Source organism: Polistes canadensis, unplaced genomic scaffold (genome assembly GCF_001313835.1).
Source record: "Polistes canadensis isolate GaletaPanama2010 unplaced genomic scaffold, ASM131383v1 scaffold_165, whole genome shotgun sequence".
NCBI classification, from domain to species: Eukaryota; Metazoa; Arthropoda; class Insecta; order Hymenoptera; family Vespidae; genus Polistes; species Polistes canadensis.
Genome location: NW_014569712.1, coordinates 234,661 through 250,876, shown reverse-complemented (window position 1 = coordinate 250,876; position 16,216 = coordinate 234,661). Strand labels below are relative to the sequence as shown.

The window sequence follows — 16,216 nt, the reverse complement described above, 5'->3', positions numbered from 1 at the left end:
CAAGTCGTATCAATCGACTAGTTAACGATCGGACATGACAATGGCCTGTTGAATGATCGCTTATAGTTGAAGGGTCTGAAAGTTAGTAGGCAAGCAGTAGCAGTAACAGCCACTGCCGATGATGCTGCGTAAATGTCGAAAAAAGAAGGAAGAGAGAAAAGTCATTAGCCAGTTAATCATGCATTATCATGTGTGCTTAATGTACCGTCGATGAAGGAGTGAGTGACTGGGGAGTGAGCATCGAAAGGGAAAACTCGCAGCCCCCTTTTTGTCGCTCGTTTCTTAGCTCCTAGTCAATATTGTCGGCGTGCAACGCAGCGTGAACGACACATAGCACTACTAGACAGTTTTCTATGTATCACTGTCTACCCTTCGGCACTCCTTCGTCTCTCGTCTTTAATCGCAATAAAACCAAACCCAAGGGTCCCTTTTCTCCTTTTTTATTCTATGAATTAATTTAACTGCCAACAAATCACGTAGCCTGACAAACCTACGTTGTTATATTATCCAACTACGCGACTAACCATACTTTCTAAGCCGATATTCATTGATTATTTCGTTCAGTGTTAAAATGATTAACTAGGTCTAGTTCAATTATTTATGGATTAAAGAATAATCCAACTTATGCAACATATAATCGAACATTTATACAAATGTGAAAATAGTTTGAACATTTGATATCGATCAAAGTGGAAAAATCTACGAGTAAGATAAAAACTTAATATTTAGGGTTTTAGAAAAATTAGGAAATTTGTGAAAAAGAATTAGTTCGCATAAATGAATACAAGATTTGTAGAAGAGAGATGAAAATGGGTATTGGACGGTGAAACTATGAGTGTAGCGACGTTTAGCCGATAATCATCGTTGAGACAAGTACGCGTTCGATGCCGAAGAAGAATAAGAGGATGAGACGACGATCGAGGACTGTGATCATGACTAGGACGGTGCGACCGGTGTTTGTGGCGTTCGCCGCCGCCCCGGCCGCCGACAAAAAGGCGAGAGAATTTCCTGAAATCCTTTCTGAGGGTCTGATTGCCATCATTATCGTGGAGTGGGTAGGAGTAGCACGGCACCAGCAGCGAGGATAGGGTGCCATGGGGTGGGTTTCGGGTGGTGGAGTGGAGTGAACGAGCGAGGAGAACGACGACGACGAGGAGAAGGAGATGGAGGAGGAAGAGGAGGAAGAGGAGGGTGGTTTAGGAGTAGAGGAAGCAAGGTTGGGGTTCCGTTATGAGAGGAAGCGAGAGAATACCTAACTGTAGGAAAGAGATGGCTAGAGGAAAGGAAACGTACTGAAGCGAGAGAGAGAGAGAGAGAGAGAGAGAGAGAGAGAGAGAGAGAGAAACGGTGATAGAAAAGGGATAGAAGGAGAGAAGAAAGTGTAGGGAGCATGAGAAAGAAAGAAAGAGTGAGCGAGATAGCGAGAGGGAGCGAGTAGAGGACAATCAGTGGTATTCAGCTGAAGCTGAAGCTGAGGACTGGTAGGCTAGGGTATAGCAGCGGGTTGGAACGTCGACTACTTCTACTACTATCACCTCCACCAGAATCGATCGACCACGGACAGCCGCTATACGACGTAACACCCGTTGCTGCCCACCGGAAGTTACCGAACTATGGCAGTCGAACGAAAGCAAGTTGACGTTATACTCTTCAACTATGTATCCTCATCGGATTTTCCGATGATCCTAAATATCCAAGTTCTTCCGATGAATTGCACTCTTGTAGGAAGGACTTCAGTTGACTTTCACTTTTGCCCTAGGACAGGACACTTTCGATGATCAAACTTTGCTTTTCTTCGATTCTTAATCGATCCTTTGTAATAGGATTGTTTGAGTATTCGATCCTACTCGTAAAGTTCTATGGAAAATTAAATTTTATTACAGGATCACATGATGTGCGAGTGGTGACCATGAGTTGGTGGCCACCCTCTCACCCGTCTCTGGGACCTCATCGTGACGTCATCCTGTTTAAAAATTTAAATAATATTAATTTTAACACCGGGGGGAACTCAATCCTACGACTTTTCCGGTCTCAAGGCAGGTGCTCTACGCACTGAACTACAGAGTTTTTTTGATTTGCTAGTTTTGGAACTTATATTTATGCCTTAAGCTTGGTAAGAAAACTTACCTTGTCGTTGCACTATTCTGTATTTTTTTCTGCTCACATGTTTAGATTTTTGATTCAGAAATTGATATGATACGATAGAAATTAAAGTATATTTTATTAATTTTAAGTTTGTACAAAGGGGGATTCTTTTACATTTCATTAATGTATAAGTTTGATCAAATTTATTTATCCATTGGATGTCTTATGATTATTCTCCTGGTGTCAGGAAACTTTCGAAAGTATTGAATACATGATGGGAATTGGATATTTTTGCAACATATTCCAATAAGGTGTGTTGTAACTATAACAGCAATGTACAAGGAGGTAGCATGATTTTGTTTGCCACCTCTTCGGACATCATGTGATCTTGTAACAAAATTTAATTTTCCATAGAGAACTTTGATAATTTATAGAAAAGGAAAAGAAAAATTTCGGACTTGTCCTTCTGTCGATAATTGCACTCGAAAACATTTTCGTTTCCTAAAAAGGAGTACTAAAATCCTAAATTATCGATTAATCTAATCATATTTTCATTCGTTGTGAATGCAATATTAAACATGAAAATTCATGCGAATAATTTAACGAAAAAGTATATCTCGTTAAAGATTGTTACAATAATTTTCATTTATTCTGGATGCGAGTAATCATTACTCTATATTATTCGACGATGATTATTAGGCAGGAAATTTATGGGACAAATTACAAAAGGATAATAAAACCAAAAAATCAAATCGTATCAATGACCAAGGAAGCAAGAGAGTACCTTACTGTAGAAAAGAGATAGATAGCGAAAAGGAAATGTACTGAAGTGAGAAAAAGAGAGAGAGAGAAGCTAAAAGGAACGATAGAAAAGAGATAGAAGGAGAGAAGAAAGTGTAGGGAGCATGAGAAAAAAAGAAAGAGTGAGCAAGATAGCGAGAGGGAGCGAGTGGAGGACAATCAGTGGTATTCAGCTGAAGCTGAAGCTGAGGACTGGTAGGATAGGGTATAGCAGCGGGTTGAAACGTCGACTACTTCTACTACTATCACCTCCACCAGAATCGATCGACCACGGACAGCCGCTATACGACGTAACACCCATTGCTGCCCACCGGAAGTTACCGAACTATGGCAGTCGAACGAAAGCAAGTTGACGTTATACTCTTCAACTATGTATCCTCATCGGATTTTCCGATGATCCTAAATATCCAAGTTCTTCCGATGAATTGCACTCTTGTAGGAAGGACTTCAGTTGACTTTCACTTTTGCCCTAGGACAGGACACTTTCGATGATCAAACTTTGTTTTTCTTCGATTCTCAATCGATCCTTTGATATAAGATTGTTCAAGTATACGATTTTATTCGTAATATCATCCCAACCGAATTAATATCAATGATCACGAAATGTTATAGGATATCATTAATCAAATGCTCTCATACTTTTTAAGTTCGAACAAACGAATATAAAAAGGAACTACTAGAAACATGTTTGCCAGAACATATATACTTGCACGCGTATGTGGAAATAATGGGAGAGGTGTGAAAAGAGTCAATCTCATATCAAGTATCATAAAGAATCTTGTAGAAGTCAGGGGACACCTTAGAGTCAAGGGAAAAGAATTGTTTAGCCCCTCTGACGATCAAAGTGGAACGTAAGTCGGTTGGCCAAGAAGTGGTAAAGAAAAAAAAATGAGAAAAGGAAGGCCCTCTTGGGTGCACCTTAAGGGAACGCAACAACGCCTTAGCGAATTAAGACGACGGTGGTAGTGTCGTGGGAAATAGCAATGTATGCGTGTAGGGATATATATGTATCAAAGTATATGTGCATAGGTGGGTGACTAGATGCGTGTATAACGTGTTAGTCGCGTGTGTCTTACAATGCGGTAAGCCAGTATGCGATGTGGCCTCGGCCCGGCTCGATTCGCGTGGCGGTGGCTGATCGATGCGTCGCCATGACGACGCTTCCGCCGCCAGTCATCCAGCTACCTCTGCCTCCGACCACCGATTCTTCCCCACCCACCCACCCACTACCACCTACACCTCATACCTTGACGGTATCTCTCAGTTTGTTACCATACGCCATAACCATACCACCACTAGAAGTGTGACTCTTTTCTTCGACCTATTCCTAAGACACCCAGATTTATTATTCCCATCAGAATTCTCCCATCCGATGATAGACAGTTTCCTTCGATCACAGAGTTTGACCACAAATCTTCTCCATAATAGATGGATCTTTCTAATCCTACTATTATTCCTGACACATTATTCCATACTTTTAATATCACATTTGACAATGCATGTGCTAGCTGTAATTTCAAAAAAAAAAAGATTGATCCGAATATAATATGTGAAGTTAGAAAAAGAAAGATAGAGATTGTATATAATTCATCGATAACGATAGATCTATCCATTGTTTTAGGTAGATAATCCCTGATATTTGGTTACTTGATACTATAGGAAAATTCGTCGTTGTCCCAGTTACCGAGCATACGCTGTCCATTTTCCGTGTGCTACGTAACACACGCAGCTACGAAATATGTCCGGTCAATGTGCATTAACGCGCGTCGACCGGCTGCGGGCACACGATGTAAATAATCGTTTATTGATTAACTGTTTGACTGCGCAAGTCGAGTTAACTATGGCTAATCTCTGATTTGTAACGCCTCCCATTCCTACGTTGGGGTTGCGCTACGAGTAGGTGCGCGGCTTGGCGCGGCAAGGGACGTTCTCGGGGGGCTGGGGGGGTTGCAAGAGGACGAAAGCTGATGGGAGAGGAGAGGAGAGGAGAGAAAGGGGCGAGGAGGAAAACGGCAGAGCGCACAGGGGGTGGGCTGGGGTGGTCTCCCCCTTCGGCACGTAGTTTTCACCCCGTGCAACCCTCCTAGCGCTAACACGGAATTAATATCTCGCGAGTTAGCGCCCCATCCCCCACCTTTCATCCCCCTCGACGGCCTCAAAACGGAAATGAGCGCGCGGATGCCTCTGCTCTCTCTTCTCTTCTCTCTCTCTGCTCGTCTCTTTTCACTACTTCGCTTATCGTTGTCTCTTCTTCGTTGCTCGCTTCAGCGACGCAGCAACATGCCGAGACAGAATTTTGTAGTTGCCTCTCGAGACTAAAATTCCTGCTCGGTGATTATTTTTTAAGCCGAATCCTGAGGACTTTTCTTTCTTTCTTTCCTTCTTTCCTTCTTTCTTTATTATTTCCCTTTTATATTTACTTTCTTTCTTTTTTATTTCTCCCTTTCTCTCTCTCTACCTATCTATCTATCTATCTATCTTATATTTCGTTCTAGCTTATCCATTTTCATTTACTCATCATCTTCCCGTTTATTTCTCTCTTCCTACGAGAATGCGAATTTCTTATTAAATTTGTCGCCGAGACGCGAATGCGATTAGCCCCATGACGATAAACAAGTTTTACGCCGAAAGTATGCGTAAAATATCAAGGAAATGATTTATCCGCGATTTGAAAAATCCATTAGTTGATCGTAACGCGAACTTGTTTAATAAATGATAGAAAACTTTTCCGAGAACTATTCGATATTACATATCTCATCATTCTAACAATATATATTAAAGGGAAATCGAAGTTAGGAGTTTGATTGGAGAACTACTACGCGTTGTAAGGAGAATCATAAAGCGAATGATGTCCCACTGATGGCAACAAAAGCTCCACCAAGTCGTTTGCTTCACCGAGACTGGAGATATGCAAATTCAAGATAATTAGGCTGGATATATGAAGCGTAGACGAACGACATATACGCATTGTGAACTTTAGGGGATGTACACGAGGTCCTTTGTTTGAACCAACGACTGCATTCTTCCGTAACGTAATTAATGGCTTTTGCTTCTACAGCTATCATCACCCTTCTTCCCTCTTAAGCCGATTTCTCTTACGTATTTCTCTCTTACGTTACAACTTTTTAATTTTTCCAAATACGCGTTTTCTTATAATTCTATCAAAGAAACTGAACATTCGGTTATACAAAGATTTGGAATTGTCAAGATTAGATCAGAGTTAAGAAAATTTATGATCACTTCGCGTAATACCCTTCACGGTAAATCCGGAATACTAATTTTCTTACCACAAACTAAAGAGAATAAAAAGAAAATTTACAAATATAAAATATTCACGCTTATTCGACCGAAAAAGGATGATGAATCGAAAGATGACGACGGGGTTGGGGGGATTGTTGTGTTGGATTTATTTAATGTAAACGGAAGTCTTTGTATCGATGCCGCGTGCAGTTCGACAAACATGCCAGTAGAACGTGTTCACAAGTGTGTTCTTCTTTAAAATGCTATGCAAAGAGTCGCTGGTTCTTAAATTCTATTTGCGGTTCTCTAGGTGGCTAGCTGGCTGGTTGCCTGTTTGCTTGGAATGATAGAGAGGAGGTAGTAGTAAAAAAAAAAAAGAGACAAACATATTTTCAGATAGGAATATCACGTACTAACTAACACAACGTTAGACTGATAGTGTTGGTTGGTTGGTTGGTTGGTTGGTTAGCTGGTTGCTCGATGGTTTGAAAGTTGCCGGTGCGTGGATAGGCGCGATGCCATCGGCTCCAAAAGCAGGGATCCCAAGCATATTGTACAAATTGAATACGAAGAATTATCTGGTAGCCGTTGGAGATATGTATCATCGTACACTTAAGCAGATCTCCCCCACAAACGCAACAAAGTGACACGGTTCTTATCGTGTTACAGCGTGCAGGGAACGAGAAACGAGGGAAACGAATGCTGAGGAGAAAGGGAGGAGGTGGAGGTTGTTGGAAGGAAGGAAGGGGCTAGGGGATGAAAGGAGCAAGGGGTAGTTTGAGGTAGCTCGATGCTTCGACAGGCTCTTGGGGAGGGGGAGGGGGTGGGAGTTGGTTGGTTCGAGCTCCCTCGCAACTCTCTTCTCTTCTCTTCTATTCCCTTCTCGCAGCTATGCGTCTCGCGTTACAATAGCCGCCCTGTCATGTCTCATGGCGTACAATGATATTCCGCGCCCCCGCACTAACAGCCCGTGTACGACCAAGCGAACGAGCTATACCGAAGAGAAACGTTGGCTGGTCATTAATACCACTACGCCAGTATCTCAAGATACATGCACTCACGGAAAATCACCGGGAGTGTATGTACACGTATGTGTATATATATATATATATATGCACATACGATCCTCTGTATCCTAAAAGATCCTTCCCACGTGAATGTTCTTTTTTATTTTTCTTTTTCTTTTTTTTAAGTTAAACTTTTAGTCGAAAAAGTATATGGGGAAATTGAAAAAGAACACGATCCATGTTCAAACTTATCTAACTTTTGTATTATTATCCAAATGTAACTCTACTATCACTTGGGTGAAAAATACTCCTAAAGAAATCTTCCAATTTGACGATGTTACATTTATGTTATTTTATTCAACTTAGAAAACTCTCTCCAATATGTTAAAGTTCCATATTTCTTATTCAACGATTGAAAAGATAGTATATAATAGTTAAAAAATAGATGTATATAATAGATAAACTTGAGGCAATATCTATTCATACTTCTACCTGGTATTATCCACTCGAACTCTCTATCTGGAGTTTGCCAATTCTTCTCCAACAGGCAACTTAAAGTACACTATAGAGGTACGACGACGGGGTGAGGGTGGTGAAAGCCGGGTAAAGGGGATCGGGAGTGCGGGGTATCGTAAGTATCGCAGAAAAGTAGCACCATCGGCTTTCTCCCTTCGCAGGCGCACTTTAACCCCCTTGGCATCCCCCAGGAACGTACACGCGGACACTCGAGAGCGATCGCGCGTTAAATGCGCCGCTGGCTGTACGCGGTCGCGTGTCGTGCGCGTGCCGTTTCTATCGGTTATGGTGGTGAAACGGGGGGGAAAAGGGCCTTCTCTCTTTCTCTACGTTCGCTATAACAGAACCAACACCAACTCCCACGTCACGGTTAAACGGCCTTACCTAACGTCGAACGTCCAGAATTATCCCAGTAGTATGAATCACAGTTACTCGTTACTAAGTGTTAGCTCAGTGTGTTGGTGAACGTTCAGAAAGGCCACTTCCAGCCCGTTCCCGTTCATCGACGTGCTTCAAAACGATATTTCAATTCGTATCGTTTCTAGGAATGCTCCATTAACGATTAGTATTGTTTAGTTACGCGTTTTTCTTTTAGGGTCATTCATAATAACTAGTTACAGGGCTGCTATCCAATTAAATAAAATATGAATGATACTTGATATATTAACGTTTGCATTCTCAACTAACTTGAATAATTAATGTTACAAATCTATGCAATTGTGATATCAGTTCTATGTAATCTATAAGAATTAGTAAATATTCTATATTACATAGAAATGATAGAGTTGATAATATTGAACACACACTTTAAACTACTCAACTGATCTCTCGTCGACTAATCTAGCAATGTTAGGGATTCGGTAAGACATAGAAAATGTCGAGTTCTTTTCAAGTGGAAGGGAAAACGGTGAACCGATAATCGTACCGGTAGAGTGGTATGAGACCGATAAGAATGTTGATAAGAATGAAGAGTGGTCGGGCTAAAGCTTAGGTAGAAGAAGAAGAATAAGAATAAGAAGAAGAAGGAAGGTAAGAGTAAGAGAAGAGGTATCCGGTCAAGGTCCGACTCGAGGAGTCAGTCGTCAGGTTTCGCCGTCGGCACCGTAGGCAAGAAGTACTAGAATTGCGATATCGGTTTACTCTATTGAGAGAAACAGAGAGAGAGATAGAAAAGAAAGGTGCAGGGCGCAAGCGTCCTTTCACCCCCATCTTGCACGGGGGTGTCAATCCTTGGATAGAGACCGCCCCTAGTGTCGCGTTTACGAGCCAACCCCCGAGTGGCATCGTGACGGAGGGCGGGTTCGGCGTATAGGCACGTCGTCGTCGTTTTCAAACTTGTACTCTTCGGAGACTAGAAAATCAGCAGTGTTACTCGGAGCGGGTAGACAAGATGATCGGCACCTTTATCGTCCAATCATTTATTTATATTTTCGCGAATCATCCGACGACAAAAATAATCCATTTGAAATTAGATAATTCTCGTGACATTCTTGTTCAATCTTGAACGAATCCGAGCAAGCAATCCCTCTTGTGATATGATCGACGAGTCGTGTTGGGATCCAGTGATTATTAAGAACAACAGTGTTAACGCGTTATTAACTGAGGGATCAGGCCCATCAACAGAGGGGGGGCCAAAACTCGAGGCTACCTGCCGCGCCGGTGGCAAACCGCGCGATGCTGGACCTCAAAAGCACTGGTACCACCACCGCGGAACTACCACGTACAACAGCTTTCACCAACCTCTCCATGCTTTTTGCCGGTACGTCGGATATATTTGTGATAGTAGAATATCATCATTTCGTCGTAGATATTCATCGTTATTTGTTGGAAGGCGGTCAGCTGATTACGTGTTGAATGAGATCAGGTCGAGTAGTATTCGTTAGGTCTCGTTGCATTCAACAATTGTATAAATGTTGTACTTGTTATATTTTTAAAAAGATAGATTCTAACAGATACGATAGTTGTCTTTTTCAACAAGTCATCCAAATTTCTTGGCTATTAATCAAATTCACATCTACAAAAATATCGATACATTAAACTTCTGTTTAAACTTAGATACTTATTCGGGATTGCAGATCCAAGAATAATTTCGTTTATTATTTTAGCTATGCACTTTTTTGACTCATATTGGCAACCTTGACCTAGGTGACCTATAGTAGTTTGGCAAAAAAAGAAAAAATCGCAGCATATACACTGCACACGATGACAATACTACCTAGGTAGATATTTGGTGTGTCAGAGATTACATCACGTTTTACGTTGATCGATTTTAATGTCTTCGGAAACATGAAACTCGAGGCTTTATTAATGGACTGTACACCCTTAGACCAAACGAAGGGAGACAAGAAAGTAAGAAGCAAAAGGTCGATTCAACGTTCGCGACTAAGTCGTTGTTTGCCTAGAAAGACCAAGCTTCTGCTACAGCTTGACATACTGCCGTAGCGTATGTACACATGCTGGCCACCCTCGTGCCAATAACTGCCAAATGAAAATATATCTGTCTGTAAACAGACCGCCGGCGCTCGAGACTGCATCAAAAGTCGTGAAAATTCGTTTCCCCTTGAATTTATCTTCCAAACCATTTTTTTTTTTCATAAAAAGAACAAAAAAAAACAAGACAACTAAATGAAGCACAGTAAGTTTATTTTTTCTGTATCAACTAACAAAGTCTTCTAATATAATTTTCATTGAAATCATCGACAACACCATATCCTAAAACGTGCCAAAAATTGTCCATTCTAAATGCTACAATCTAAAACATTATAATCCAGCGACAAATATGAATGTTTAGAGCCTCTATATATAACATTGAATTTTTCTTCAACACCAAATTTGGTTTTCCATTCATTGTAGTTATGAGAATGAAGACAAAATCTATGTAACAAACTGCAAACTTATAACATAGGGAAGAAAATTTCCCAAAATCGATACCAATTCAATAATAATATCTACAAATGATCTACCCACATACAATTATTATAAAATATATTAATGAAATAATGTTAAAAATATTACAGATGCAAGTAGTTCGTACAAAGGAGGCTGGAGTCACGCGACATCCCCGGCCCCTGGCCAGGGTAAGTAAAACTTTATCACACAAATTTCGATATTTGCGTTTATCAATAGCATCTATAATAAAGAATAAGATCGGGATCGTAGACGAGAGTATTCGTTGATGTCATGATGATATGGGTGGGCCGATGGTGTTCCGGTATTCCGGCGTCCTGGCGCTTTCCGTCGCTTTATGCCGCTTTGCCGCGCGTTCAACCGCGGACCCTTTGTGACCGTCGAGAGTGAACAGCCCCAGGGGTTGTTCAGAGAGAGACAGGGAGAGAGAGAAACGGCTGCCAGCTAGCTAGCAGCACAGCAACGAAATCAACAGAGCGGTTGGCAAAGCAGTGGCGCGTCAGGCGGTGCTTTGCTCACCGTTCTGGACACCTACACCAACACAATCATCGTCTTTCGTTGACTCCTACCCTCGGGCCACCTTGCAGTATAAAGGACTTGTGCACACTTCACTCTCCTACCAGACTAAACGTACAAAATATATTCGCGAAATGTGCACAAGGTGCATATACGTAACCGGGGTGTCTACTGAATTACCAAACAGTTCCCACAACAAATACGATCAATGTATATTTTACACATTAATTCTACACATAACTTAAAATATTTCTTTCTATCTTCGAATCTGATTCCTTTTTTTATTATTATTTCTTTTCTTTTTCTTCCTTCACTTCTTGCACAATTCATATTTTAGATATTTAAAATGAATGTTCATTGTGTTCGAATAACTTGAATGTTTCTATTCAAATAGTACGACTTAATTAACACGTTGACGATTGCAATAGCTTTTGGTTGCACCCGTTTGTAAACACATACGTATTTGATCAGAGAAAGAAAGATAGAAAGAGAGAAACCCATCAGTAATCGAAAAACAGAAGACAGTGATAGAAGTGAGGACGTAAGATAGTAAGCCGCAGGGTACAATTCTCCGATCACGAGGGTTGACTGTGGTGTTCTGACGTTGCCTTTGATCAGGTTTACACTCGACGCCATAACATGGTAGAGAGAAGCGGACATCACTGAGGTTCATGAAATTACGGGGCGACGCGTCTGACTCGTTTCGTGACCCGGGGCACCTCTGGCACCTCTCTACGTACCATCATCATCTCGGTGTCTTCCTTTGCAGCTCTTTGCCAGCGTGAAATTGAAATCACAGCTTCTCTTTCTGTCTCTTTCTCTCTCTCTTTGCTATAGTGTTCAATAGCTAACTTTGCTTTTGCTAAGAGTACAAACCAACCAAATTAAACTTTGCCTCTGTTCCTTTGGAACCCGTCTACAAATTCAACGCGAAACGATTCAAAGTAGACGAAATTTAACGTGTCTTAGAACAATCGATATACAATACAACGTTTGACGATCTTTTCGTTTGGCACTTCAAAAGGAAATACACATAGATTGTATGTGTGTGTTTGTGAAATCATTTCAAGAGAAATTGTGTTCAAGAAATTCATCAAATATATATGGAAAATCGTCTAAAGTTTTACACAATGTTCTTGTAAATGTTAATGAACGAACAATATAATTCGTTTTTTAAATGAAGTTGGTATAGTTCTCTGATACAAGTCATCAGGAGTATGACCCACCCCCCTCCCCTTTCTTCTCGCTATGCCAGTCAACGTGTTAATGTACATTTTACATAATGAATTTATTGCACGCGAGACATAAGTTAGTTACCATTCCACCGTATAACGTGTTCTTATCGCGTGATACTTTGTACAAGAAGAACAATGGTAAGAAAAATCAGGCTAGGACTTTAAAAACACGCTTCCTTTTGATCGCAAAGTACCGATCCACGATTTCAAAGAAGGTTCTTGGTAACTTTTCTACGTAGAAAATTTAAGAAAGAGTTCATGGATAAGAATGACCTTTTTTCTGAACTCTTGTCTACTGAACTGTGTCTACCAAGATGGTATTATTGTTCGGTTAACAACTATACTTAGGAATACCCAACTATACTTAGGAAGATTAATTCACCGAATTATAATCATTTTCATAATGTCTACTTCGTAAAGACACATAGAACTGATTATAATACAATAAATCCTAATCTAAAATTATCCCAATAACAGTTGGACGATACTTTAATAAGAAAAAAACCCATGGAATCCAGAAAAAGGAAACCGATCCGTTCGAAGAGAAGGTTTTTACGACTTGGGGAAGGCGGGGGGAGGGAATGTAGGTGGGGTAAAAAAAAGAAAAGGGAAAAAAAAAAGAGAAAAAAAGACTTTAAGGCGAGTGGCGTTAGGAACAAAAGTACTTCCTTCAGCCCCTTTCCTTTTTCCTCTTGCGAGTGAACGCGCGTGTGCCTCTCGCGTGACTTCCTGACCCGAAGCGAGCGGACCTCGACCCCCCCAATGTCTACGTGTGTGTGTATATTTGTGTGCGAATGTGTCCGAGGGCAACCCTAACTTCCCTATGATAATTACGTAGTCCGACACGGCGCGTGCCAAACGACCAAACGTGAATCTGACCTGATCACCGATTGTTGTCTCTTTCTTTTTTCCATTATCAATCGTTATCTCAAAATGGAATAAACATTTAATAAGAAAATGTTTAAAAGAAAAAGAAAAAAAGGTACAATTTTTCCTTTGTCAAATCCGACAGATTTTTTTTCTTTTTTTTTCTTAGCAAGCAATGTAGCCACTTTGATAGGAAAAAAAGGAACAAGAGGGGAAATTCGTGCTTGATAGACGTTCAACGACGCAGGGTTAAAGTGGAAGCGCAATCCGTGCACCCTCCTCTAACGTTGAATCGGAGATGAATGCTAGCCGATATGGCGGGGGAGTCGAAAAACGCGTAGGCAGCCAAGCAGCCATGCGTGAACGTGTCACGCATAGGCACGTGCCCGTGTATGTACTACCGAAAGACATAATACGAGCTGCGAGACAACGACTCCATAGTCCTACACTCGTCTCCTATCCTAAAACCCACCCTTCTTTGATGCCCAATATGCTACGGGCATTTCTTTGACGATTCCATTCTGTTGCCCGTTGGATACTCGCTACGCGTTACTTCGTTCACAAGAAGAGAGAATGATCAGAAAAAAAAAGAAAGACAGAAATAATATGAAGAATAATGGAGTTGCCAAAATGATAAGAACTCTTATTCGTTAGCTCCGTTAGTTTTTCATTTTTCTCTCTTTAATTCGAATTACAAATCGAACCGTGACGATAATTTATTTTCCAAACGTGCACGCGGCCCGTTCGTATATTATATAATGATCGATTATCCTACGTAAATCTTGACACGATCTCGACGATACGTTGATGTAATACACGATATTATACAGTAGACCTATTTTATACAGTTAACCCCTCAGGGAGTTTATTACGAATCACAGATTATACAAATATGGATTATAGGAATATATATTTGTTCTAATAATATTTGTTATACTCTTATCATTTGAATATTTTCACACAAAGTGTAACACGTTTATGCTTCCTAACTGGAAATTGTTCGATAAGGGTTTATTATATTTTTCTTATATAGAATCCTATTCATAAATTGGCGTTAACTTTTCAAAGTTTCAATTCAATAATATATTTATCTATGCGTGTAAAAATGTATCCGTCAAAAAAAGAAATAATTTTGTATGGTGTAAGAAGGGGGAAGAGGGTAGGAAAAAGCGTGACGACTTTACGCGCGACTTTGACTTTTCGTCGTGCGGTCAAAAACTCGAACGGGTCTTTCCCGATGCGGAACCGCGGTACAGGAGGAACTGGGGGTGGGAAGGGGGAGAGGGACACGCTTAAGGGATACGGATCGTGGGCAACAAGTCACCGGGAAACGACGCGTGACCATGGGTCTTCGCTCTGCCAGATTTACGAGGAAAAAGAAAGAATTAAAAGAAAGAAAGAAAAAGTAGAGAAGCAAGGGGGAAAAAAAAATATGCGAGAGATACGTTTCTTTTCTCTTATTTTCCACCCCCCCCCCATCTTTCTTAGACAATCACACCACCTAAGAAAAATTAAATTATTAATTTGTCCCATTAGAATTTGTCAGACTACCCACCACCACCCCTGGTACGAACTGGTATACAAAAATGTATGTGAAATTAGTTTCTAATTTTCCTAGAAAGGGTTGAACATTGGATCATAATACTTGCATAATCCTAATGGACCTAGAAAATTGTGTAAAATTGGAAAATAGAAAAGTGTGTATCTTGTCAACTTGGTTCTACCGTTGTTAAAGAAAAATCACGCGATCGAGCGTGATCACGATGAATTATATTTAGCGAGATATACAAAAAAAAAGAAATAGAAGAAGAAAAAGAAAAGGAAAGAAAAAGCTTAGCTAGAGAAGGTGCCAAGATCGTGACACGTCGTTCACTTGAGAAACTTTTAAAAAGAGAACCTCGCGTGCCGAGTCACGCGAATACGTGACTTATAATTTACCACTAGGTTTCTCAACTTCCTCATTTGAAACAACTCAAGGAGAGCACCCTTTCTTAAAGCACCCTATTCTACTTTTAAATGGTGACAATGTTCAGGATTACAATTTATTTTATATTAATTTCAAATTTTCGAAGAATATCTCTAAAAGAATGTTGTTCATTTTTTTCTGTTTTTCATATAAAAGAAATCAAAAATCAAAATGAAAAGATAAAGAAGAAGAAGAAGAAGAATAAGAAGGTAGTTGGTAGGTTCTATGCCCCCTTGACTGATAGAATAGCAGCATTGTCATTGTGCTAGCTATGTTTGAAGGAGCGAAAAAGAGCTCAGTAAACTGGAATAACGGGGACCTTTGATCCTCCCTCGAGGAAGGTACGTGCGCCTAACGGGATTACCCCGCCCAACGTAATTGCTTGGAATGTGCGGATATAGAAGCGACAATGGGGAACTTGGATGGATCTAAAACCGATTGTTGATGTTCTTAACTTCACTCTAGGAAATCGTACAACATAGACAATAGTTCTCTCTCTTTTTTTTTCTTTTTTTTTTTTTAAGTATTCCCAAGTGTGTTTCCAATCTCAAAATTTATTTATTCATTTATCAACAATACGAATATTTTAATTAACAAATAAATTCATATTCGATAATATTTGAGAAAAAGAAAGAGGAATATCTTACGAGTTAAGAGATAAAAAGAAAAAGAAATAATGTTTCAACCCTGCGGCTACGCTGATTGAGGCAGACAACCCCCATGGACAACGCGAGATTCGTCGACGCCTAGGAAAGATCGTCTCGTCGTCTCCTTCCTTCCTTTCTTCCTTGTCCGAACCCTCGATGATGCTTTTTCCCACCCGGGTCCCAATCAGAAACGAAATCAAATTGTTTAACACAGCGGACACCAACTGCTATTTAAAGGTAACATCTGCCGTTATCCACTTGTCAACGACATTCCTACGATGGGATTTTCATTATTTTTATATATTTATTAACATTATTAAATCCCCATGATCGAACAATGTATCTCCCATAAAAAAAAAAAAAAAAAAAAAAAAAAAAAATCTTTAACCATTTTGATCTGATATTCTACGTAATCGAATCTCTTTAATA

The 16,216-nt window shown here is 40.3% G+C and overlaps 1 protein-coding gene across 5 annotated transcripts in view; it reads left to right on the top strand.

Moving 5' to 3' along the window:
• LOC106789128 (transcriptional regulator ERG homolog) overlaps window positions 1-16,216 on the top strand; it is a 31,553-nt gene that overhangs the window by 8,045 nt on the left and 7,292 nt on the right. For 4 of the 5 annotated variants that reach the window (XM_014753061.1, XM_014753064.1, XM_014753062.1 and 1 more), the window contains exon 3: window positions 10,667-10,726. In XM_014753061.1, coding sequence (XP_014608547.1) covers window positions 10,667-10,726 — 60 coding nt within the window. Of the gene's footprint in view, window positions 1-8,945; window positions 9,409-10,666; window positions 10,727-16,216 lie in introns of those variants that run through there. The other variant, XM_014753065.1, reaches the window with a different exon arrangement.